A 19241-nucleotide genomic window follows, 5' to 3' on the forward strand; every position below is an offset into this window, starting at 1 on the left:
TATTCTTGAGATTAATTTTATATTGTTCTTCATTGATGGCGCATTACACATATTTTGGTACAATTTCTTATTTACATTTGTTATAACGTCTATTGCAATAAAATAGAACTTAAAAGATGACAAAGTATATTTGTTTTTATAAAAACACACAAGGTAAATGTTAAACGAAGCGCGATTGTCATTAATATAAACAAGATTTTTCTAAGGACAATAGGACTTCTAGGAATAGGAAACAGCAAACAAATCTTCGCGAAACGCCAACAAGGAACAAGAGTATTGTTTAACAAAGAGTTTTATATAAACCGTTAAATGTATTCTGCATGTATTCTCTACCATGTGTATACCAGTCTCAATTTTTAAACAGTTTGACATGTGTTGACATAAAATTTGCTTTTTCACGCGTATATTAAATGTTACATGTTTTGGCTAATTAAAAAGTTACGAAAACTTTCTTAATCCTTTCATATGTGCAAAGCATGCATAAAATAATTTCCATTATTGCATTAATTTGCAGTCTAAAATCTTTACAAATATACACTTTACACATATTACAGATATGTTATCTTTTATATGATGCATAACGATTAATTTTGGTATCAATGCTTTCTCACTATAAATAGTTTTACGTACCCTTTCACAGTATGCAACTGGTACTGTAATTATAAATAATTATTTATTTATCAGCTTGCGTTCTTTAGCAAGCATATATTAAATATGATATAAATAAAAGTGATTTGCGCACACGGAAAATGTAATGATGACATGATGCTATTTATAGTGAAAAAGTTAGAAAATATATAAGTATATATTATCAAGTCAATTTCGGATTATAGGTTTCTTGCTTTACACATGTATATAATAGTATTATTTGGCTATTAATTGCATTATTTGGCTGTTAATTTATCAATCGCTTTTCCAATTATTTTTGAAATAAAGAATTTCTGAGCGTGCTAGACAGGCCCTTCAAGTTTTTTGCGTTCATTGTTCAAAGTAAGGCACGCACTTGAGTTGGCATTTGCCACATATGCAAATGCTTGTCTTTACTTCCAGCTATAATCTGAAAAATAAAATTGGAAAGTTGATTACATTTGTTAACATATTATTTCAAAGCATACTTTGAATAATAAATTCAAAGAAAAATAATACAAAAATTTAAGGAAAACTGTTAGGGGAAAAATTGAGGAAAAAAAAATTTGAATATAAAATACGTACTTTAGTATTTACAACCTCTATACTTAATAACATATTCCCTGGACCACGTATGCTACATATTAATCTGCGAGTCTGTAAAGAAATTTAATTGAATATAAATGTAAATATGTTGTAATAAATTGATTATATGATTCGAGATACAATGACGTAACACTCACGTTTGTATCAAAAACGTAAATATAACCGTTGTAACAGCCTGCGAAGAGCAATTGTTTATAAAGCCGCATACATACAATACCCATGCCTGCATCATATTGAATTGTTTGTTCACCCGTCTGGAATTATATTTTAAGAATTAATTTTTAAATGTTAAAATTAATGATATATACAATTCAATTCTTATTTCAATGAATTTAGAAAAGCTATTGTTACTTACCGTGAAATCGAAAACATTTATGGATGTGCTTTTTGTACCACAATAGATCAAATTATTATGACGCAATAAACTGTAAACCGTAAGATTCTTCTGGCCGCTAATCGTACGGAGAAACAAACCAGTCTGTGCATCGCGTATAGATATCGGTTGATTTCGAGATGCTACAATGAGAATTCTGCGCGGGCCTTCATTCGTTGCTTTAAGAGCAAGCACAGATTTATCCGAAAACTGGATACTCTCTCCCTTAATAACACCAGACTGCAAATAAATTTACATTTGTTATCAGGTTGTTTACTCAAAGTTTGTAATAGATTTTCTTAAGAAATTGCCGTATTTTTCAGAAATTTTATTCAAAATTTCAAGTTTCAAAATTAGAAAATTGTAAATGTAGTTTTGAAAGAAATTAATCTATTTTATTATACTTTTAATATTCTCGTAATCATAGAATGACAAAGAAAAGCCATGTAAATTTCAAATATAAAATTTAAAAAAGTAATAAAGTGAATACCAATAGAAATTAGAATCGGGAAAATCAAATCAGAAATATATATAAAATAATGTCAATTTCGAGCCAACACTTGATATTTTTGTGTGCACAATAATGTATTATCTAATTAGAAATTAAAATTTCCAACTCATAAAATTTCACAAAAACTTACAATTTTTAAGGATAAAAAATAAATTGCCCTAAAGTCTTAGATTTTTTCTTAGTAGTAAACATACATGATTAATACATATAAATATTAGCTAAATATTTTTCACAAGAACAAAACTTTCTTCTTTTTAAATTACTGTATCTATTAAAAAAAAAAAAGATCAATACTTAAAAAAAAAAACTTACTTTGATATGGAAACGCGAGACACAACCAGATTTAGTTCCAATAAAGATCATCCCCCACGATTGATCCATGCACTGAATCGGACTGTTCACTACTGCCGGATCCATTACCATCGCGCCAGTCTATAAAGAGGCAGTTTCTTAGTTTTTCTAATTTTCAATAAAATTATTTAATATAACTATAAAGTGTGTTTCTTACCATTATATCGTAACAACGCAAGGTGCCATCTAAGGAGCCAGAATACATGAGCTCTTTGTTAACTCCGGTAATATCAGACTTATAGATATATAAACACGTAACCGCGGATTTGTGACCCTTGTAGATATTCAATATTCCATTAGACATCTGACTATATCTGTATATTTTACTGTCTTCGCTTGCTGCTAGGAAAGAATTCCCAAAAACCTAAAAAAAAATATATATATTATATTAGAGATACATATATATAGACAATTCTATTTATGAAATATAATTGTTTATCAGATTACCTTAATGTCTAAAATAGGACCTTTGTGAACCGTATACTGCATCCTCCCAGATTCCTCCTGAGTCGATCCATAGACCTCTGCTGAATGTGAAACAGATTCTTGAACGAGATCTTTGTCATTACTACTACTTTCCTTGATGGACTTTTCTTCCAGGACTTCAACCTCGATTTTGTCCTTATCGCAGGATTTGTCCGGCGAGGAAGATAAACTTTTACTCGAACCTACAGTAGGAATTACCGCTGTATCTTGATTACATATGATAGGCTGCATACAGGACGAGTCACTTGGTGCGTAGGGATTGACGGTAATTATTCCAAGACTGTCCAGATCCTTGGGATCAACGTACTTAAGAAGTGCATCCTTACAGTCGACTAATCTCACTTTGCAGTTCCTCATTTGCCATTCCGTGTGCTGTTTCCTTTTCCTTGCAATCTTGTTCGAAATTGCGGATTCTGCCACCATTTCGAGACGTGTGACTAGATCTGCGATCTTCGTGTCAGCTTCAGCGCCGATCCTTCGGTTACCCGCCATTTTTCCTTTCTGCGTGACGCGGTTTTTCCTGACGTTTGCAACTTTTTCGCGCGTCGTCGACATAGGAGATTTGCTTCTGCTACGCGTTATTATATCGCTCTCGTAAAGAACGCTCGGCTCTCGTGAAGAATGCTCGCTGTTGCTCGTCGAGTCATTTTCATTTACTTTACTAGACTTTTCACCGGAGGCTCTCGTGCTTCGCCGGATCGGCGTTAAGCCGGCGCCGCGTTTGGAGCGTGCGAGCTTCTTGCCAGTTTCCCCGCTTTTTCCTGTTGCTATGTTGAGTAAGGAGGTAGAGGTCGACATGCGTTCCGGACCGGATTTTTGCTCGACGGATAACGCTTCGTTGAATTCTTTCGATCTCTCGTTTGCTACGATAGATTCAGCTGGAATAGAATTGCTTTGCTCGTTATCTGTAATACTGTCGAACGAGGGTGGCTTGGTCGCGGGATTACTTTTCTCTTCCTCTATAACGACTGTGCTGTTTTCCACCCTTTTTTGTTTCAAATCAATCGCGTCATTCGAGATCTGCTCGAATTCGATATCCGACTTTTTCGTGTTCGTCTTCTCCACGATGGAATCAGAGATGCTAGATTCATGTTCCGCGTCTTTCATCGCTGTCTTGTACCGGTTAGATGCAACGCTGTCGGCTGACTCTTCGTTCTCGGTGATAGTGGAAGATTCGGACTTTGCGGGAGGGATCAATTGCGGCACGGACGGTGCACTGTCGACCGTCTCTTCTCTTTCGTTTATCATGTGTTCATCCTCGCGTGTTTCGTCTTTCTCATCACTCTTGTCCTTCACGATCGACTCGACGATCTGCGAACTTTTGTCCTTTTCCTCCGATTTCTCAACAGAGTTCGTTGTCGAATCGACCAGGACAGGGCCCTCGTCGCCCTCCGCCGTGTCTGTAACTTTCTGTAACATACCCAAGCTGAAATCTTCCTTTACTAGAACCGTAGGAGCAGATACTTTAACGTCAAAATCGTGCGACCTGACGTTGTTGGAATCCTTCGAATGGTCGCGCTCACAGTCCAACGAGTGGTTCTCGACCAGGGTCTCTTCGGGGGTGATGCTGCTGTCCGGCTCCACGTTATGTTCCTCGTAGAAGGATACCTTGTCCTGGGTCACCGCCTTGAAAACGTGATTCGATCCGTCCGCGCCGGGTGCGTCGTTGCTGTCTTGTTGCCTCAATGCGACCTCTTCTACGTTTTCCTCTTTCTCTCGGGAGGGCCAGTCTGAATTGGCGTTCGCTTCGGCGTCAACGTAGAACTGATGTTTGTCATCGAGCTGCAACGCCACCGTGGGGGAGACGTCAGACGACATCGTCGCCGGGACATCGTCGGAAGCTCGCGCCTCCGACTGCGGCTCGTAAAGATCTTCATTCGTTTTGTCTTCTGCTACAGTGATGGTAGCGGTCGCGGCGGCGACGGCAGTAGTGTCCACGGTGTTCTGCAGGATGCTCGGATTGACCGTGAGCTCTGTGTCGTCCTTTTTCTGGCTGAGTGTGTCGAGCAGGTCCCGCTTCTGCTGCAGCTTCTCAATGTACAACTTGGACAATGGCAGCTCCTCCTCTTCTGTCGTTAGATTATTGACCGTCCTGAGGAAGTTGTCCAGCTGCTTCTTCTTCTCCTTGCGCACAATCGCCTCAATCTTCCGCGACTTGGCCAGCTCCTTCTTCAGCGACTCGTCCAGCAGGACGAGACCTGTCGCCTTTCTCTCGCTCTCGTGCACCTCCGACGCGGTGTTCTGCACCAGAGAATCCCACGTGCTATCGTCGGTGTAGATGGACGGAGTCGCCTGCGTGGGGCGCACCTGTCCGCTCGCTAACTGTTCGTTCGGCAGCGCTTCATCGTTTCGCTTGTCGACTTCGAGAGGCTTTGCGCTACGCTCGGTGGACGGCTTGTCTTCCGCGCTTTTCTCCGAGCGGACCGCGTCGCAAGCGGGCTCCTCCTCGCCAGGTCTCTCGACACCGGTTTTCTTGTCGCGCACCTCATCGTCTTTTATCGCGGCGTTCGATCTCTTAACGCCATCTTCAAACGTGTCGATCAAATCGTCGTTTTGCACTTTTTTACTCACGGAAGTTGAAGCCGGCCGCTGTTCTTCCTCGAGGTCCTCGTCAAAGTCCTGTTCCTCCTCCTCTTCGTTTTCTTCCTCCTCCTCCCGTCTAACCACTTCCTCTAACCGCGGCTTCTTCTTCCATCTGATCACCGGCGTCTTCGATCGCTGCGTATAACCTACAATCTCTTCATCCTCCGCGCTGGGCGGCAGGGCTCTCTTCCTCGGCGAGGATCTCAATGGCGGCGTGCCGTGCTTGTCCGTCACGTGGCTCGTCGGCTCAGCGACGTTCTCCTGCGCCACCGCCACCAATGTCAATGGTAACGTCGTTTCCTGAGACTGACCGGTGGTGCCGTCCAGTCCCCCAGGCTTCGGTTCCGTCGACGCGACGGAATTCCCCGGCGTCGGCGGGAAGTTGTTCTGCAGCATCTCGTGCAGCTTAAGCTTCTCCGACGCGAGCTTGTGCATCTCGACGTCGATCTCCAGCATCCTCGCGATGATGTTCTCGCGCGTGACCACGCCGGCGGCGAGCTTGCCGGTACGTTTCATCTTCTTCAGCCGCTTTATCAGGCTGCTTCTACGCGACGTCCTCTTCCTCGACTGGCATTTCATCCGTCTGGACTGGTCCTGCAGCTTGTGCAGAATCGTACCGTTGTGCTGCTTCCGCTGGCCTTCGTAGACGCTCTTTTTCAGCCTTTTTGGGGTACTCTTTTTCTGCTGCTGTGGTTGCTGCTGCTGCTGCGTCTTCTGCGCCAGCAGCTCGTCCAGCTCCTTCATCTTCTTCAATTCCACGACCGGCGTGAGCATTCCGCCGTGCGGGTTACGCTTCTCCACGACGTTCACAGCGGGCATCGTCGTTTCGGCGGGATTCCGCACGCACGTGTTACTCTGCGCCGCCGGTGATATCGCGCCTGCACCCGCCACGTTATCCTGCGCAACTGCGCCCGCGCCGTTGTCACCGTGATGGCGATTGGTCTCGGCCGAGTGTTTTTTCATGTTATTGTTCTCCGCGCCGCGCCAGGCCGGTGGATTAACCTCGCTCTTATCTGACATTCCAAGCGTCACTTCCTTACCGATTAATGTACCGACGGGTATACTGTTATCACACGGGGCTTTCAAAAAGAAGCCGGTCGCGTCCCCCTTCAGCGCGGCCTTTGTCGGGATGTTGAGCGTCCGCGGCGCGTCGGCCGCGGGCGAATCGACGCTCTCCGGCGGTTTCGAAGGCGAGTCGTTCGCGTGGAGCGCGATCGTCGCCGGCTCGTCCGCGACGTTGTCCGTGACGACGACGGAAGGAAAGTCGTCGTGCACGACGACGTCGGCGGCGCTCGGCAGACGGTCGTCCAGGTAGAACATGTCGTTGTCCAGGTGGCCGTCGGAATCGAAGACACCCGGCAACTTGTCGGTCTTCTCTTCCGGCTCGCATATCATATTCGCTTCCAGATCCTGGCCCGTCTCCGCCGTCGGCGGGTGCAGCGCGTCGTCCGAAATCGCCGCCGCGTCAAGGGCGTCGGACAGGCTCGGGTCGCTCGTCGTCTTGAGCTTGCTCGTCAGATCCCTCGTGCGAGTCTCGCCCTGAACGATTTCCTCCTCGTTAATGAACATGGATTCCTTCAGGCACGAGTAGCGTCTCTCTTTGGTCAGTAGCTGTCTTTCCGTCTCGCCGCCAACGATGTTGATACTATTATGTTGATATTTATCCTCCTCGTCAGCGTGCAATGTGCTCGCTATCTCGCCGGAAGATTTTGTTACGTCACCCTCGTCTCTGCGCCTATCGGACTTATCGCTCTTCTCGCTCAACGTTGCGCATTCCTTATCTTCCGAAGCGAGCAAAGCGTCGTCGTCACCGAACGTAATATTGAATTCATTCTCATTGACGCCGATGTTCGCGTCGTTGGCGTAATTCGCATCGGGTTCCAGCATCGGGCAATCCTGCCGTTCCCCGTCGTCGATCCTCTGGTCTCCCTTGCTTCCGGTGGTGGTAACGTAAGCCACGTTGCAGTCGTCCAGGAATATCTTGCCTTTATCGGCGTCGATCTCGTCGTTGAGGCCGAACAGGTTCGGTTGCACGAAGTCTATCATGCTCTCCTGAAGGAAGCCCTTGAACGGACTGCCCGTGCTCTCGGGGGAGAGAACGACGCCGTCTCCCCCCGTGCCCTGCTGAAGAGAATTTTCGCTAGAAGCCGAGGCGGCTTTCTTAATCGGCGTAATATTACTCTCGTTCGCTGAAGACTTATCGTTCGATTCATCTAATTTAATACTAGTTTCCTTAATATTATTGATTTCAATATTGCTGTTTATTAAGAGTTTATTATCCTCCTTGCTATCCGCATCGATGCTATTCTTTCGCGAGACGTTATGCAATTCGTTCATTTCGCGCTCAATCGTGTTTTCGTCCGATCGATCTATATTATTAGTTTCTTCAATTTGGTTCGCGTTGTTCGGCGGAAGTTCCTTCGTCGTGTTTTTCGTCGTATTTTCAAACTGTCGAATACCGGTCTTCGTCGACGTCGTCGAGGGATCCTCCTTGTTTATCTTTTCGGTTTTGCTCGGGGTTTCGGAGACTCGCGGAATTTTGGAAGCCGTCGACGATGCGTCGAGCTCGGGGGTGACGTTGAGAATTTCCCGCGCGTCCTGACTCTTCTTCTTGTCCGCGGTCGCGGTACGTTTTGTGCGTTTCATGGCGCGGGTCTCTTTGCTTCGCGCGGTCTTGGAAGAATGTTCGCGCGCGTTCACGTTACTCGCGGTTTTCTCGGCGTGTCCCCGATCGTGAATCTTTTCCGAGCTTCCCGAAAGCTCCTTCGTCCTCGCGATATCGCGCGGCGATTCATTATCGCCGTTACCGGCGTTACCCGCGGAAACTGTCGTCGACGGTTCCGTTTTCGCGTCACTAATGCTCGGTTTACTTTCGCGAGTGATACTCGATTGTGCTTGCTCGGTAATTTCCGTTTTGTTTACGTCGCCGGTGTTATTGGCCTTCTTCTCCTGAGCCGTTTTTTCCGCCCTCGTCGCATCTTTCAGAGAAAGGTACACCTCTTTCGGGATCTGACTGACGGACACCGTCGCGGATTTCTTTTTCTTCTCTTTCTGCTCCTTTGCAATTTCCTTCTTCAGTTTCAGCTCCTTGCTGCCTTCCGATCGTATGTTTTTAAATCGCTTAGGGTCAGACGAAGCTTTGCTCTTGTCTGTCGCATCATCGTTAATCGCTTTCTTAGATTTTGACTCTGTTATCGTGGCCGGAGTTAAAACAATGTTTGACAGTACGGTGACGGTGTTAGCGCCAGACGCTCTACTTTTTGATTTATCAGGATTAATTTTTTCAACGATGACGTTATCGCTCTTGACGATGCGACTTGAACTCTCCTCGGTAGGTTTCGGCGCCGATTCGGTGACCGTGGGTCCCTTTGCATTTCGTTTCTCTTTTTGCTGAGCATTTTTTACCCTCTGCGTATTTTCGTCCTTATTACTCGTACTCACGTTTGAAGCGTTTGAAGCGTTTGAAGCATTTGAAGCGTTTAAAGCGTTAAAAGCGTTTGTAGCGGCGGCGGCTAGTCTCGCCGCGATTCGCGGATCTTGAATGCCGCTGTACGTAGGCAACGCGGTGACTGGTGGTGCAGGTTTGTTCGGCGTAACTTCCGGCTCCGTGGTCTTCGGTGTCGATGAATTCTGCGTCGACGTCGTGGGACTCTTTTCCGCGGGTTTCTTCGGCTCCAGCTTCTCGTTCATGCGACGCTCCTTCGTGCGCTCGTAGTATGTCTTTATATCAATTTTTTTGCTGCCTCCCTGCTTCCGAGCAGTGCTCGCCGCGGGACTCGCGGTAGGCGAAGCACTCGACCCCGGCGATGCTGACGCAGCGACCGCTGCTGCTACTGCTGCTGCTGCTGATACTTTCGATACGTTTTTATCAGCTGAAATTTCATTACCGTCTTGTATTTTGGGAGACGTCTCGGTGGAATTGGACACCGCTGCATCCGGTTGTACTGCCGCACTTTTATTAGCCTCGGGCGCGGCGTTATTGCTAGTTTCGGTTCGTTGATTCGTAGAACTGTCGACCATCGACTGTCGAACAGCCTTATCCTGACTACATCCGACGTCGGGCTGAGTCGATGACGATGATGTTTGACCGGGTTCGTTCGAGCCCTCCGCACTTTCAGTGGCATTCAGAGAATTGAGTTTACGCAAATCCTCCAGTATGGAAGTGAACACGTTGGATTTCAGGGTGACCTTGTTATCGTTCATATCGGATGTTTCCGGCATCTGCTTCAGCTGCGCCTTGGTCTTCAGCTGCGTCGGGGAAGCCGTCGGTAGCCGATCCTCGGCGTGCAGCTGCGTGGCGCTGATGGTCGCCAGCGGGATCTCCTGCGCCGATGGAGACTCCGGCAATCTGTTGTGCGTCTGCGACGCGGCCGTAGGCAAATACGCCGCCTTGTTTCCCTCCAATCTCACGACCATGGGATTTGAGGTGTTCGCAAATTCAAGATTTGAATTATTCGTATCTCTGGTGTTCTCCTCCTGGCAGATATCCAGTTCCTCCTTGACAATCACCTCTTGAGTGATCGTTTGACTTTCCACTTCCTTCTTGATCTCGCTTTCCGTTAGCAGTCTACCGATCGTTTCTTCCTCGTTTACATTTTCCTCGTTGTCGTCTTTCTCCGAGGAGGAATCGGAGGAGCTCATTGTTTTCTTGCTCTGTTTCTTTTTTCTCTTGTGCGTCTTCCTGTGCTTTCGGTTCTTCGAGCTCTTACGGCTCTTCCGCGATCTCTTCGACTTCCGCTCCCGCTCGATCTCGGCATTCACCTCGTCTCTTATCGCCTCGTTCAACGTCATCTTCTTGGCTACTTTTTCATTCTCCTTTATCACTCTCAACAGTTTAGTAACGTTCGTGCTGTTATCGTTACTACTGGTGGTGGTAGTGCTGCTGCTACTGCTGCTGCTGCTACTGCTACTGCTGCTACTGCTGTTGATATCGTCGGGATTAATATTATATTCTAAATATTCTATATTCTGTTCAATATTGTGTTCTATATTGTGTTCTGTATTGTGTCTGTCGTCGCTGTGTCGTCTAGATTTCTTATGCTTATCTTTTTCCAAGCTTCTGTGTCTCGTGTTCGGCGGGTGCCGTGAAGATTCGGACGAATGGCGACGTCGCGGGTGACATTTTTTACGTTCTCTGTTCGTGTGTAATTTTTTATTGTTAACATCGGTCCTTCTTGGATTAATGAGAGGTGTTAATCTCGCAGAAAGTGTCGATTTCACGTAAGGTGATGTACTAACGGAGGGTGTTGGTACTGTATTGACAAACGGTGTCTGCATGCCGTATCTCGCTTCCCATTCCTCTTTGGTGAGATTTCTGTACGCGTGCGGGTCCTCCCGTTCCTTTCTCTTCCACTTGTCGCATCTCTCGTCCCAGTACGAGTAATTCTCCAGTCTGTGTGCTTTTTCGTTCTCTAGGAACGCCTCGTTCTCCACGGTTCTCGCGAACGCGCTAACGTCGAACCTGTGTGATTTCGGTTGCCCCGTGCTGCAGCGCTTGCGCTCTTTTACCGCTGCAGGCGGTTTTTGATTTTTCTTCGTCACCTCTGAAAATATATCATCCAAATCGTGTTGCAGGCTTACCACTAGCAAGTCGCGATTATCATTCAAAACGTCAGTTTCGGCGATAGGATTACAATTGTCGTCTTTAAAATTGAGATTGTTACTACTGTTACTGTTAGTATTGCGTGCTTGTGGCACATCCTTGCTATGCGAGACTCTCCTTGTACGACTTCTGGTCCTAACGCATTCCTGATTAACTTCGTTTGTTGCTTTATTCGCGCATTCTGTACGCATACTGGCGTCGGTTACGGGGCTGAATGCATGATTCGCATCTTCCGAGAGATCCGGGCACTGGCTACTCGACGCTACAGCGGATTGCTCGGCGCGATTGTCTGGCTGCACGTCCAATTGTAACACCTCGTTCAAATGATGGATGAACTCCGTAGGCAAATCCGTGACGGACACGACAGCGTCGGTGTCCAGCATCGCGTTCAGCTGCTTCATGAATTCCTGCTGGTCGTATAATTTCATCTTCTCGTCCTGCGCTTGCCTCATCTCCAAGGACAACGTAGGCTTCTTCTCTTTGACTAGACGCTTCATTATAATATCGAATTTCCGAAGACTAGTATTATTTACCATGTTGTAGATATCATTCTTGCTCATCTTCAAGAATCGGCTGATAATTTTGTTCTTCCACGAAATCTCCGTGTCAACGCTTTCGCTCTTCTCTACACGACTCCTCGACTTTTGCACGTTGACCTTCGGATGCGGTGAAACGCTAGAGCGCTGATATTTTTCCGCGTGGATGTCGATTTTCCTCTGCGGCTGTCTGTGAGGCGACGTTTGCTCATCTTGACTCGCAATCGGTGGCTCGGACAATGCTGCAATCTCAGAAATGTTATCGTGTCTCTTCAAACTTTTTCTCTCCTCTCTACCGTGCCTCAGTTTATTTTCGAAATTCTTAGTTTTCGAAGAATGCGCTGCGCGTGCTTTTTCCGACTCCACGTATTGTGTTATACCGTTCTTTTTCTCGTTGCTCTCTTGCCACGTAGCCTTCGTATTTATTTTCGTTTTGTTATTCAAATTAAATGCTACTTTGGGACGATCCTGCTCTTGCATCAACGCTATATCGTTGGATTTTAGATTTGTATCCTGCGTTGGTGTTTCTTCCGATGACAGACGATCCGCTCCGCTCTGTTCCTCAGGTACCATTTTCTTCTTGTTGTCATCTTTTCTTTTCGGCTTGTTAGTTTTTGGTTTCCCTGGAGGCAAAGCTATAGAAAGTATATCGCTAACAGGATTATTAGTTGGCGTGCTAGTAGTCTTCGAAAGAGATTTGGAGCTCGACTTGGGTTCCTCGTCCGTTTTTCCCGTTATAGTTGCCATCTCCTTTGCGAATTTCATCGCTTCCTGCATGTCATTCAGACCGTCGTCTTTGCTCGTTACGCTGCAATGCAAATCAGAGGGCAGAGAAAGCTCCGGTGGTAAAGTGGAGATTGGAGGTACGTAAGTGTTACAAGGCGCCGCATGCATTGGAGTCAATTCTGGCGGAACGTACGCGCTGTTGATGTCGGAATGTCCGCCTGCCGACGGTATAGGAAACATCGGAGAGAAACTTACTGGCTCGATATGAGGTGGTGGCATGAAAACGTTACCTGGACCGGCCATCTCCAGCGGTAACGGTTGAGGTATGAATCCCCCGTGCGTGCCCATGCCCATGTGAACGTCCACATTGTTGTAGGGAATAGGCGGTATCGGCGCACCTTGAACCTGATTACTCCAGGCGGGATTCGCGTCCTCGTGGGACCCGAGCAGGCAGTTTATGTTCGGCGGTGGTGCCGCTATGTTCGGCGGGGGCGCCGTAATGTTCGGCGGTGGTGCCGTTATGTTCGGCGGTAATGCCGCTATATTCGGCGGTGGTGCCGTTATGTTCGGTGGTGGCGCCGTAATGTTCGGCGGCGGTGCCGTAATGTTCGGCGGTGGTGCCGTAATGTTCGGCGGCGGCGCCGTTATGATCGGCGGCGGCGCCGTAGGATCGAACAACGGCGGCAAGTCAGCTGGAATCGGGTACAGAGGTAGAATACGCGACTGATCCTGCTTCAGCAACATCGGCGGTGGCGTAGTGGGATCGAAATCGTCGGGCAGCTTCTCCTGCTCGATGTGCGGCGACAGGTTCGGCGGGTCGCCGTGGAAATTTTCGTTTATAGCTGTCGGCAGCTGGCTGTCCAACGCAACGTTGTTGTTGTTCGCCGACGCGTCAGTCAAAGCTGGTTGTATCATCGCGCAATTGTTACTGCCGTTCGAATTCTCCGCGTGGCAACTCAAGACTACATTCTCCTGTACCTCTAAATCCGCGCTAATAATCTGCTCCTCGTTTGGTACAGACGTGTCGTTCCATAATCCCGTGTCCTGGTCCGCCTGGTCTGCAATAAAGGTAGTCTGTAATAAATTCGGAGCCTGTGTTTCAGATTCGTCCACCTCCCTTGCAGCGTCTATGTCTACATCTGCGGGATGCATTTCGATTTCATGCGAAATATCCTGTTGCTGGTCGTCCTGATTCTGTAAAACCTCAGTCGAAGGAACGCTGTACTCCTGCTGCTGAAGATCCGGTTCTAACAGCTCGCTCTCAATAACGATGGTATTGTCCCCCTGTAAATCTGACTGCACGAAATTATAACAATTGTCAACAATCGGTTCGTGAAGCTCCCAGGTGTCCAATTCAATAAAACCGTTATCTGGCGCATTCTCCAGATTTATTTGATCGTTAGGTATCAAATCCTCGGTCATCTCCGTTAAATGAGGTCCATCCGCGTCGTTATTCGTAATATCAAATACATCTGTGCCGAACTGCACGTCGTCCACGAATTCCGGCGTGCTGCTAGGATTACTATTTATCTTGCCAATGTCCTTTAGATCATTGTACGTCAGACTGATCTCAGACGACTTGTAGCCGACCAGTGGGATACGCCTGCTGTCTGCGTCGTCCGGCTCGACGGTGCCGCTAGGCGGTGGCAGCAGTGACGTTGGCGGCGCCGCGCCTTCGTCACCCATCTCGTCCTCCCTCCAGGTATCCGTCGCCTCCTCCTCCTCCTCCTCCTCCTCGCCACCGACGCTAAGGGTAGAGAGCTTCTGCTTCAACCGATCCGCCGTCTCGGTGATCTTCTGCTGGCGCTCCTCCTCGGAGCCGAGCAGCGGCAGTTGTGGTATCGGCTCGGTGCCCAGCTGAATGGCGGTCGCCTCGCACTCCGTGGGCCGATTATTGTTGTTGGCGAGGTACCTAACGTCGTAGCTGAACCTTCCTCGCCTCCCTCTGCCGTCAGGTCGGAACTGCGGACCGTTGCCGCCGCCGCCGCCGCCCCCTCGCAGCGGGGGTTGGAAAAACATGTTGTTCTGCTGCCAGGGCATGCGGCTACCAGGGAACGGCGGCGCGGGCGGCCTCGGTGGCGGAGCCGCATGACGGAAGGGTGGACGCGGGAATCGGGGTCGACCGAAGCGGCGCGCGCCCCGGGCGCCCTGCTGCGGTCCCCCGTAGCCCCTTCCTCGGCCTCCGAAATTGTTGTGACTCATCCCACACGCACCCCCTCCGCCCCTTACTCTAACGTTTTCGGCGAACAATCGTCCCGAGTAATAGGTTCGCTAGGTTCGCGCACGAATACTACGCTAGCACCGCACAGAAAAACTCTCTGATGTGACTTAACATGCCGCGAACACCGCGCGTCCTCTCTCCCTTCCCCCCCCAGGTCGTCCAAGTGCACGCTGCTTATTGCACTGCTGAGCTGCTGCGAACGGCGGCGGCGGTGGGCCTTTTTCCCTCGGACACTCGTGCACTCGGAACGCCAAGGATCATCGTGTAAATCTCACTTCTCCTTGCCCTCTAGGTTAGCACTGCTCGCCGTTCCCGACGACGAGACGCGCCTCGACCGACATCCTTTGCAACCTAACCTAACTTCTTTTTTCTTTCTCTCTCTCTCTCTCTCTCTCTCTCTTGAGCTGTCGTCAATCCACCGGGCGGCGAGGCTGCTGTCGGCTGCAAAGAAACACGTGTGCGATTAGATCAATGGGATGGTTACGACCTATCTCGCGACGACGTGCATCTCTCGCACGACCAACGCAAAAACCTGCGGGTAGCTGCTGCTACTCACGCGTCGTCCGCGTCGAGCGATCAGATGTTTCGCGCTCCTAGCGCGCGCGCTGCGTCTCTCCTTCCTTCCTTCCTTCCCCCTCTCTCTCTCTCTCTCTCTTTCACTCTCTTTCTCTCACGCACACACGGGCGTCTCTCCAATTTTTCTCGTTCACTCGTCGTTCGCTCGTCCGTTCCACGTCCCTCCCCTCGGTCGCACGGCGCGACCGCTGTTATTTCCGTCGCGTGGCGACGTCGCGCTGAATCCCGCGCCTTCCTCGGCGTCGTGGGCGAGAGAGTCGGTCCCCGGACTCTGCCCGCTTGGTCGATCGGTCCTGATGGTGGCCGCCCCCCTTTCTGGCCGAGCTGAGGAAAACTGCACACCGAACACACACGCACACGGGCGCACGGCGCACACAACACCCCCCGGGGCGAAACGCGTCCTCCTGCCACCGACGTCACACGGTTCTAACGACAAGACGCACCGTTGTCGTACTTGGTCGTACTACTCCGGCCGAACTACTGCGCGTAGTGCAGCGTAGTACGCGTACGTGCAACGTATACATACACATGCGCGCCCGATATCGCGCGACCGACTTCGCTGATAGGCAAGCCACGCGATTTGATTACGCATGCACGCGCCCATGGGAAGGGGGCGACGGGAGGAGGGACGAGGGACAATGTCGGCGAAGGGGGAGGGAGGGGAGGAAAAAAAGATAATCACCTCGATCCCGACGACGCGCGCGCGACCGGACGACCGCCTCGACCGGGGGGATTACGCGATTGTCGCACCGGTGCTCTCGGTGGTTTCTCGACGTCGGTTTTTTTAACCAAGCGCGTGGCGAGAGGCGAGAGAGCTTCGCAGTGCTGTGCTGTTGCACTTGCACGAGGGCACTTCAGTGCGCGCGCGCGCACACACGGCGGCTTATCTGCAAAGAGAGAGATAAACGGACGACTACTCTCTTTCTCTCTCTCTCTCTTTCCTGCGGTTCTCGTTAATTATTTCGCGTGTCTCTCCTGCTATCCCGCATTGCCGGCAAACCAATCCTCATAAATGTGCGCATACGCAATCAATTTCCTTTACTTGAAGTCAGCTGTTTTTCTACAAATTAACATTCCCTCTTCCACCCCCGCGCGCGCGCCGCCCTCTAATTGCGTTGTTGCTGGTTGTCGCGCGCGAGCACGTGATCGCGGAAGGAGCGAGAGAGAGCCTTTTAAATTTGCATTAGAATAGCGTGGGCCAGCGTGGCAGCGCCGAGAAGGTGAAAGTGAATAAGAAGAGAGGCCAAAAAAAAAGGAACGCTCGCGCGGGGTTCCGATTGACTTTAAAATTAATAAAGGTAATCGCGACACTCGATGACACTTGCGAGCTGTGCGACTAGTCTGAACCAGTCTCAGGAGATCAGGCTGATCCGATGAACGCGATTTGTCCCAATAATTCGCTTTAATTCAATTCTCTCTCTCTCTCTCTCTTCCTCCCCCTTCCACCTTCTCATTCTCTTTCGCCTCCGTTGGCGTTTCGGTGGTCGAGAAATATAGCAGGGGCGCGATACGTTTTATATACATTTACGGCGCACATTTGCGATATATTGACCGAGCTCGATGATGCAATACAAATGCGACTTATCTTACGTCTTATCGGTTCGGTTGCAAACCCTTTTACGGTTCTCACTGTTCTGAAATCTCGGAAGATAAACATTGGCAGAAATCAACAGTAAAACAAATTGCGGTGGAAAAATAATAGCTAGAGAATGATCGCTGCTGCAATTCGTCACAATTTTATTGTGCAGTAAAATGTACATTTCGTTACGGAAATGTGTACAATTAATATAATAGCAGAGGTATCTTTGGACAACAAATTTCTGTGTGTATGTGTGTATATACGTATGGCAGAAGAATAACATTTTTTTGAACACCTTTGAACGCTGTACAAATATCAAAACAATGATTGCTGCTGATTGCTGTACCATAAAAAGTGATCAAAGTTTGTTTGGAGAGTCGAGAGAGAAAGAAAGAAAGAGAGAGAGAGAGAGAGAGAGAGAGAGAGAGAGAGAGAGAGAGAGAGAGAGAGAGAGAGAGAGAAAATTAGTTTGTGTCGGAAAAGTTTTATTCACGTTTCGTGAAAAAATTTCGTAACATTAACGCCATACAAAACTGGAACGTACATATAAAACAAATTTCATAGATTACATTCTTTCGTGTCAATTTTTAATCAGGGAGTTTTTGTCGAATAAAATACATATTTTTTTCTTAATGCGAACTGAGTTAGAGTTATCATTACAATGCGGAGTTAATTACATAGAAGAATACAAAAACATAATTGAATAAATTTAGCTTTGCAGCTTTCTGTAGAAAATAATATATATTAGTATTAATATATATCTACAGATATTTCTCTGTTTATGACAAGATTATATTTCAACATTTCGATCGTAAATCGAATAACATTTATGTATCATATAAATGATATATTTATGTAAAATAATTATTTTATTATTAACATTTTATTACTAGAAATATTTCAGATTTCTATTTATAGGCAATAACAACACAATTTTCTTTAAAGACGTTTGCTATTATAAAATTAATGTTTAAATTAGATTACATTAGTTTCGTGTTATACTCTGTTATATCTACTAGTTCATTTTTAATCCACAGTATTCCGATCGTAAGCCTGAAAATTTGAAAGTTGTAGTCGTAAGTAGAGAAATAGCTGTATATATTTATATCGATTCTCTTTTTCTCTCTTTCATTTTATATATTAATACAGAATCGCTGTGTTATATATGTCTTATTTTCTCTTAACCTTTGGAAATAACTGATCTTTTTGTAAATCTGAAGAAATGCTGTAAGATCACTATTTGGTACTCCGCATAAATATTGATGTATGAAAACATTTCCAATATTTTTAAATAAAGATATATACGTACAATTTTATCCTTGTACAAAAAGCAGCTCAAAATAGTATATTAAGGGGTTCCAATATTTTTTTTTTTTTAGGCTTATCTTATCGTATTGAATACTTCCCCTTTTTGAAAGAATAAAAGAGAAATTTTATTCGTCCTTTCTTCGGCAAAACAATTATTTTAATATTTTCTTAATAATTTTACATCTTTATTAATCTGTCAGTCTGGAAATTAAATGCAACACAACAGTTATTTTAGAAAAATTTGTTATTTTTAACATTTGTTATTTTTAAACATTAAAAATGATTTCTATTTTAAAATGTTAAATAATAGCGGAATAGTAGCGATATTAATGAAAATGTTTAATTAAGTACATTTAAATACAATCAGTAAAAGCATTTTTGTGCAAAATAATATAATAAATGATATATATATATATATATATATATATATATATATATATATATATATTATATATATATATACACATAAATATAAATGTATATATTTTTCCAGTTTATATATATCATAATAATATAGCAATATAACGTGATATATATTCATAATAATCTTAAATGACTTCGGAACCATTTTTATATGCTTAACAATTTATATACAATATACATACACAGAGTTTTCCTGGTCTATCTTATTATAAATTAGTGGAAAAATAATGCTGCTTTGGCCATGATTTTGCGCATCAGTAATTATAAACTACATCTTCGTTGCTAATACCTACATTTTTGAATGTGTTTCATGGTAGTCTTCAAAATAGTCAAAAAATTCTAATTATACACAGAGTTTATCATCGCGAAGTGTATACTTCTAGAAAAATCTCATCTCGAATAATGCATCGATCGTTACCATAATATAATCCTTTATTATAGTCTGCCATTCGTTAGTTAATAGTAATAAACGTTAATACTTTGATTATTATCACTGTATGAGGATGATTCGTACAAAGCAAGTAATCGTTATTATTTATTCAATAAATGGAATAATTATTTTCGAATTTACCTTTTTTACGTTTCAATTTTTGCTGAATTTGTGATAATTATTCAACTTTGTTTTGTTAACACAAAGTATTCAAATTTACTCATGTAAGATATGAAACATTTTTCGCCTTTAATACGGAAATAAAATAGTTCGGCGATTGCTATCTCTTCATATTATAATCCA

At 45.9% G+C, this 19241-nt stretch overlaps 1 protein-coding gene across 1 annotated transcript; it reads right to left on the reverse strand.

Moving 5' to 3' along the window:
* Window positions 1-274: 274 nt before the first annotated feature.
* On the reverse strand, window positions 275-18398 carry LOC105832112. Its single transcript, XM_012672765.3, has 8 exons — window positions 15179-18398; window positions 2916-15063; window positions 2626-2832; window positions 2430-2549; window positions 1589-1846; window positions 1371-1487; window positions 1213-1284; window positions 275-1057 (listed from the first exon to the last, which is right to left on the reverse strand). The coding sequence occupies exons 2-8, from the start codon at window positions 14601-14603 to the stop codon at window positions 986-988; spliced, it is 12534 nt and encodes a 4177-aa protein (XP_012528219.2). The 5' UTR covers window positions 14604-15063; window positions 15179-18398; the 3' UTR covers window positions 275-985.
* Window positions 18399-19241: the final 843 nt, after the last annotated feature.

This window comes from Monomorium pharaonis, chromosome 2, assembly GCF_013373865.1.
Source record: "Monomorium pharaonis isolate MP-MQ-018 chromosome 2, ASM1337386v2, whole genome shotgun sequence".
In the NCBI taxonomy this organism is placed as follows: Eukaryota; Metazoa; Arthropoda; class Insecta; order Hymenoptera; family Formicidae; genus Monomorium; species Monomorium pharaonis.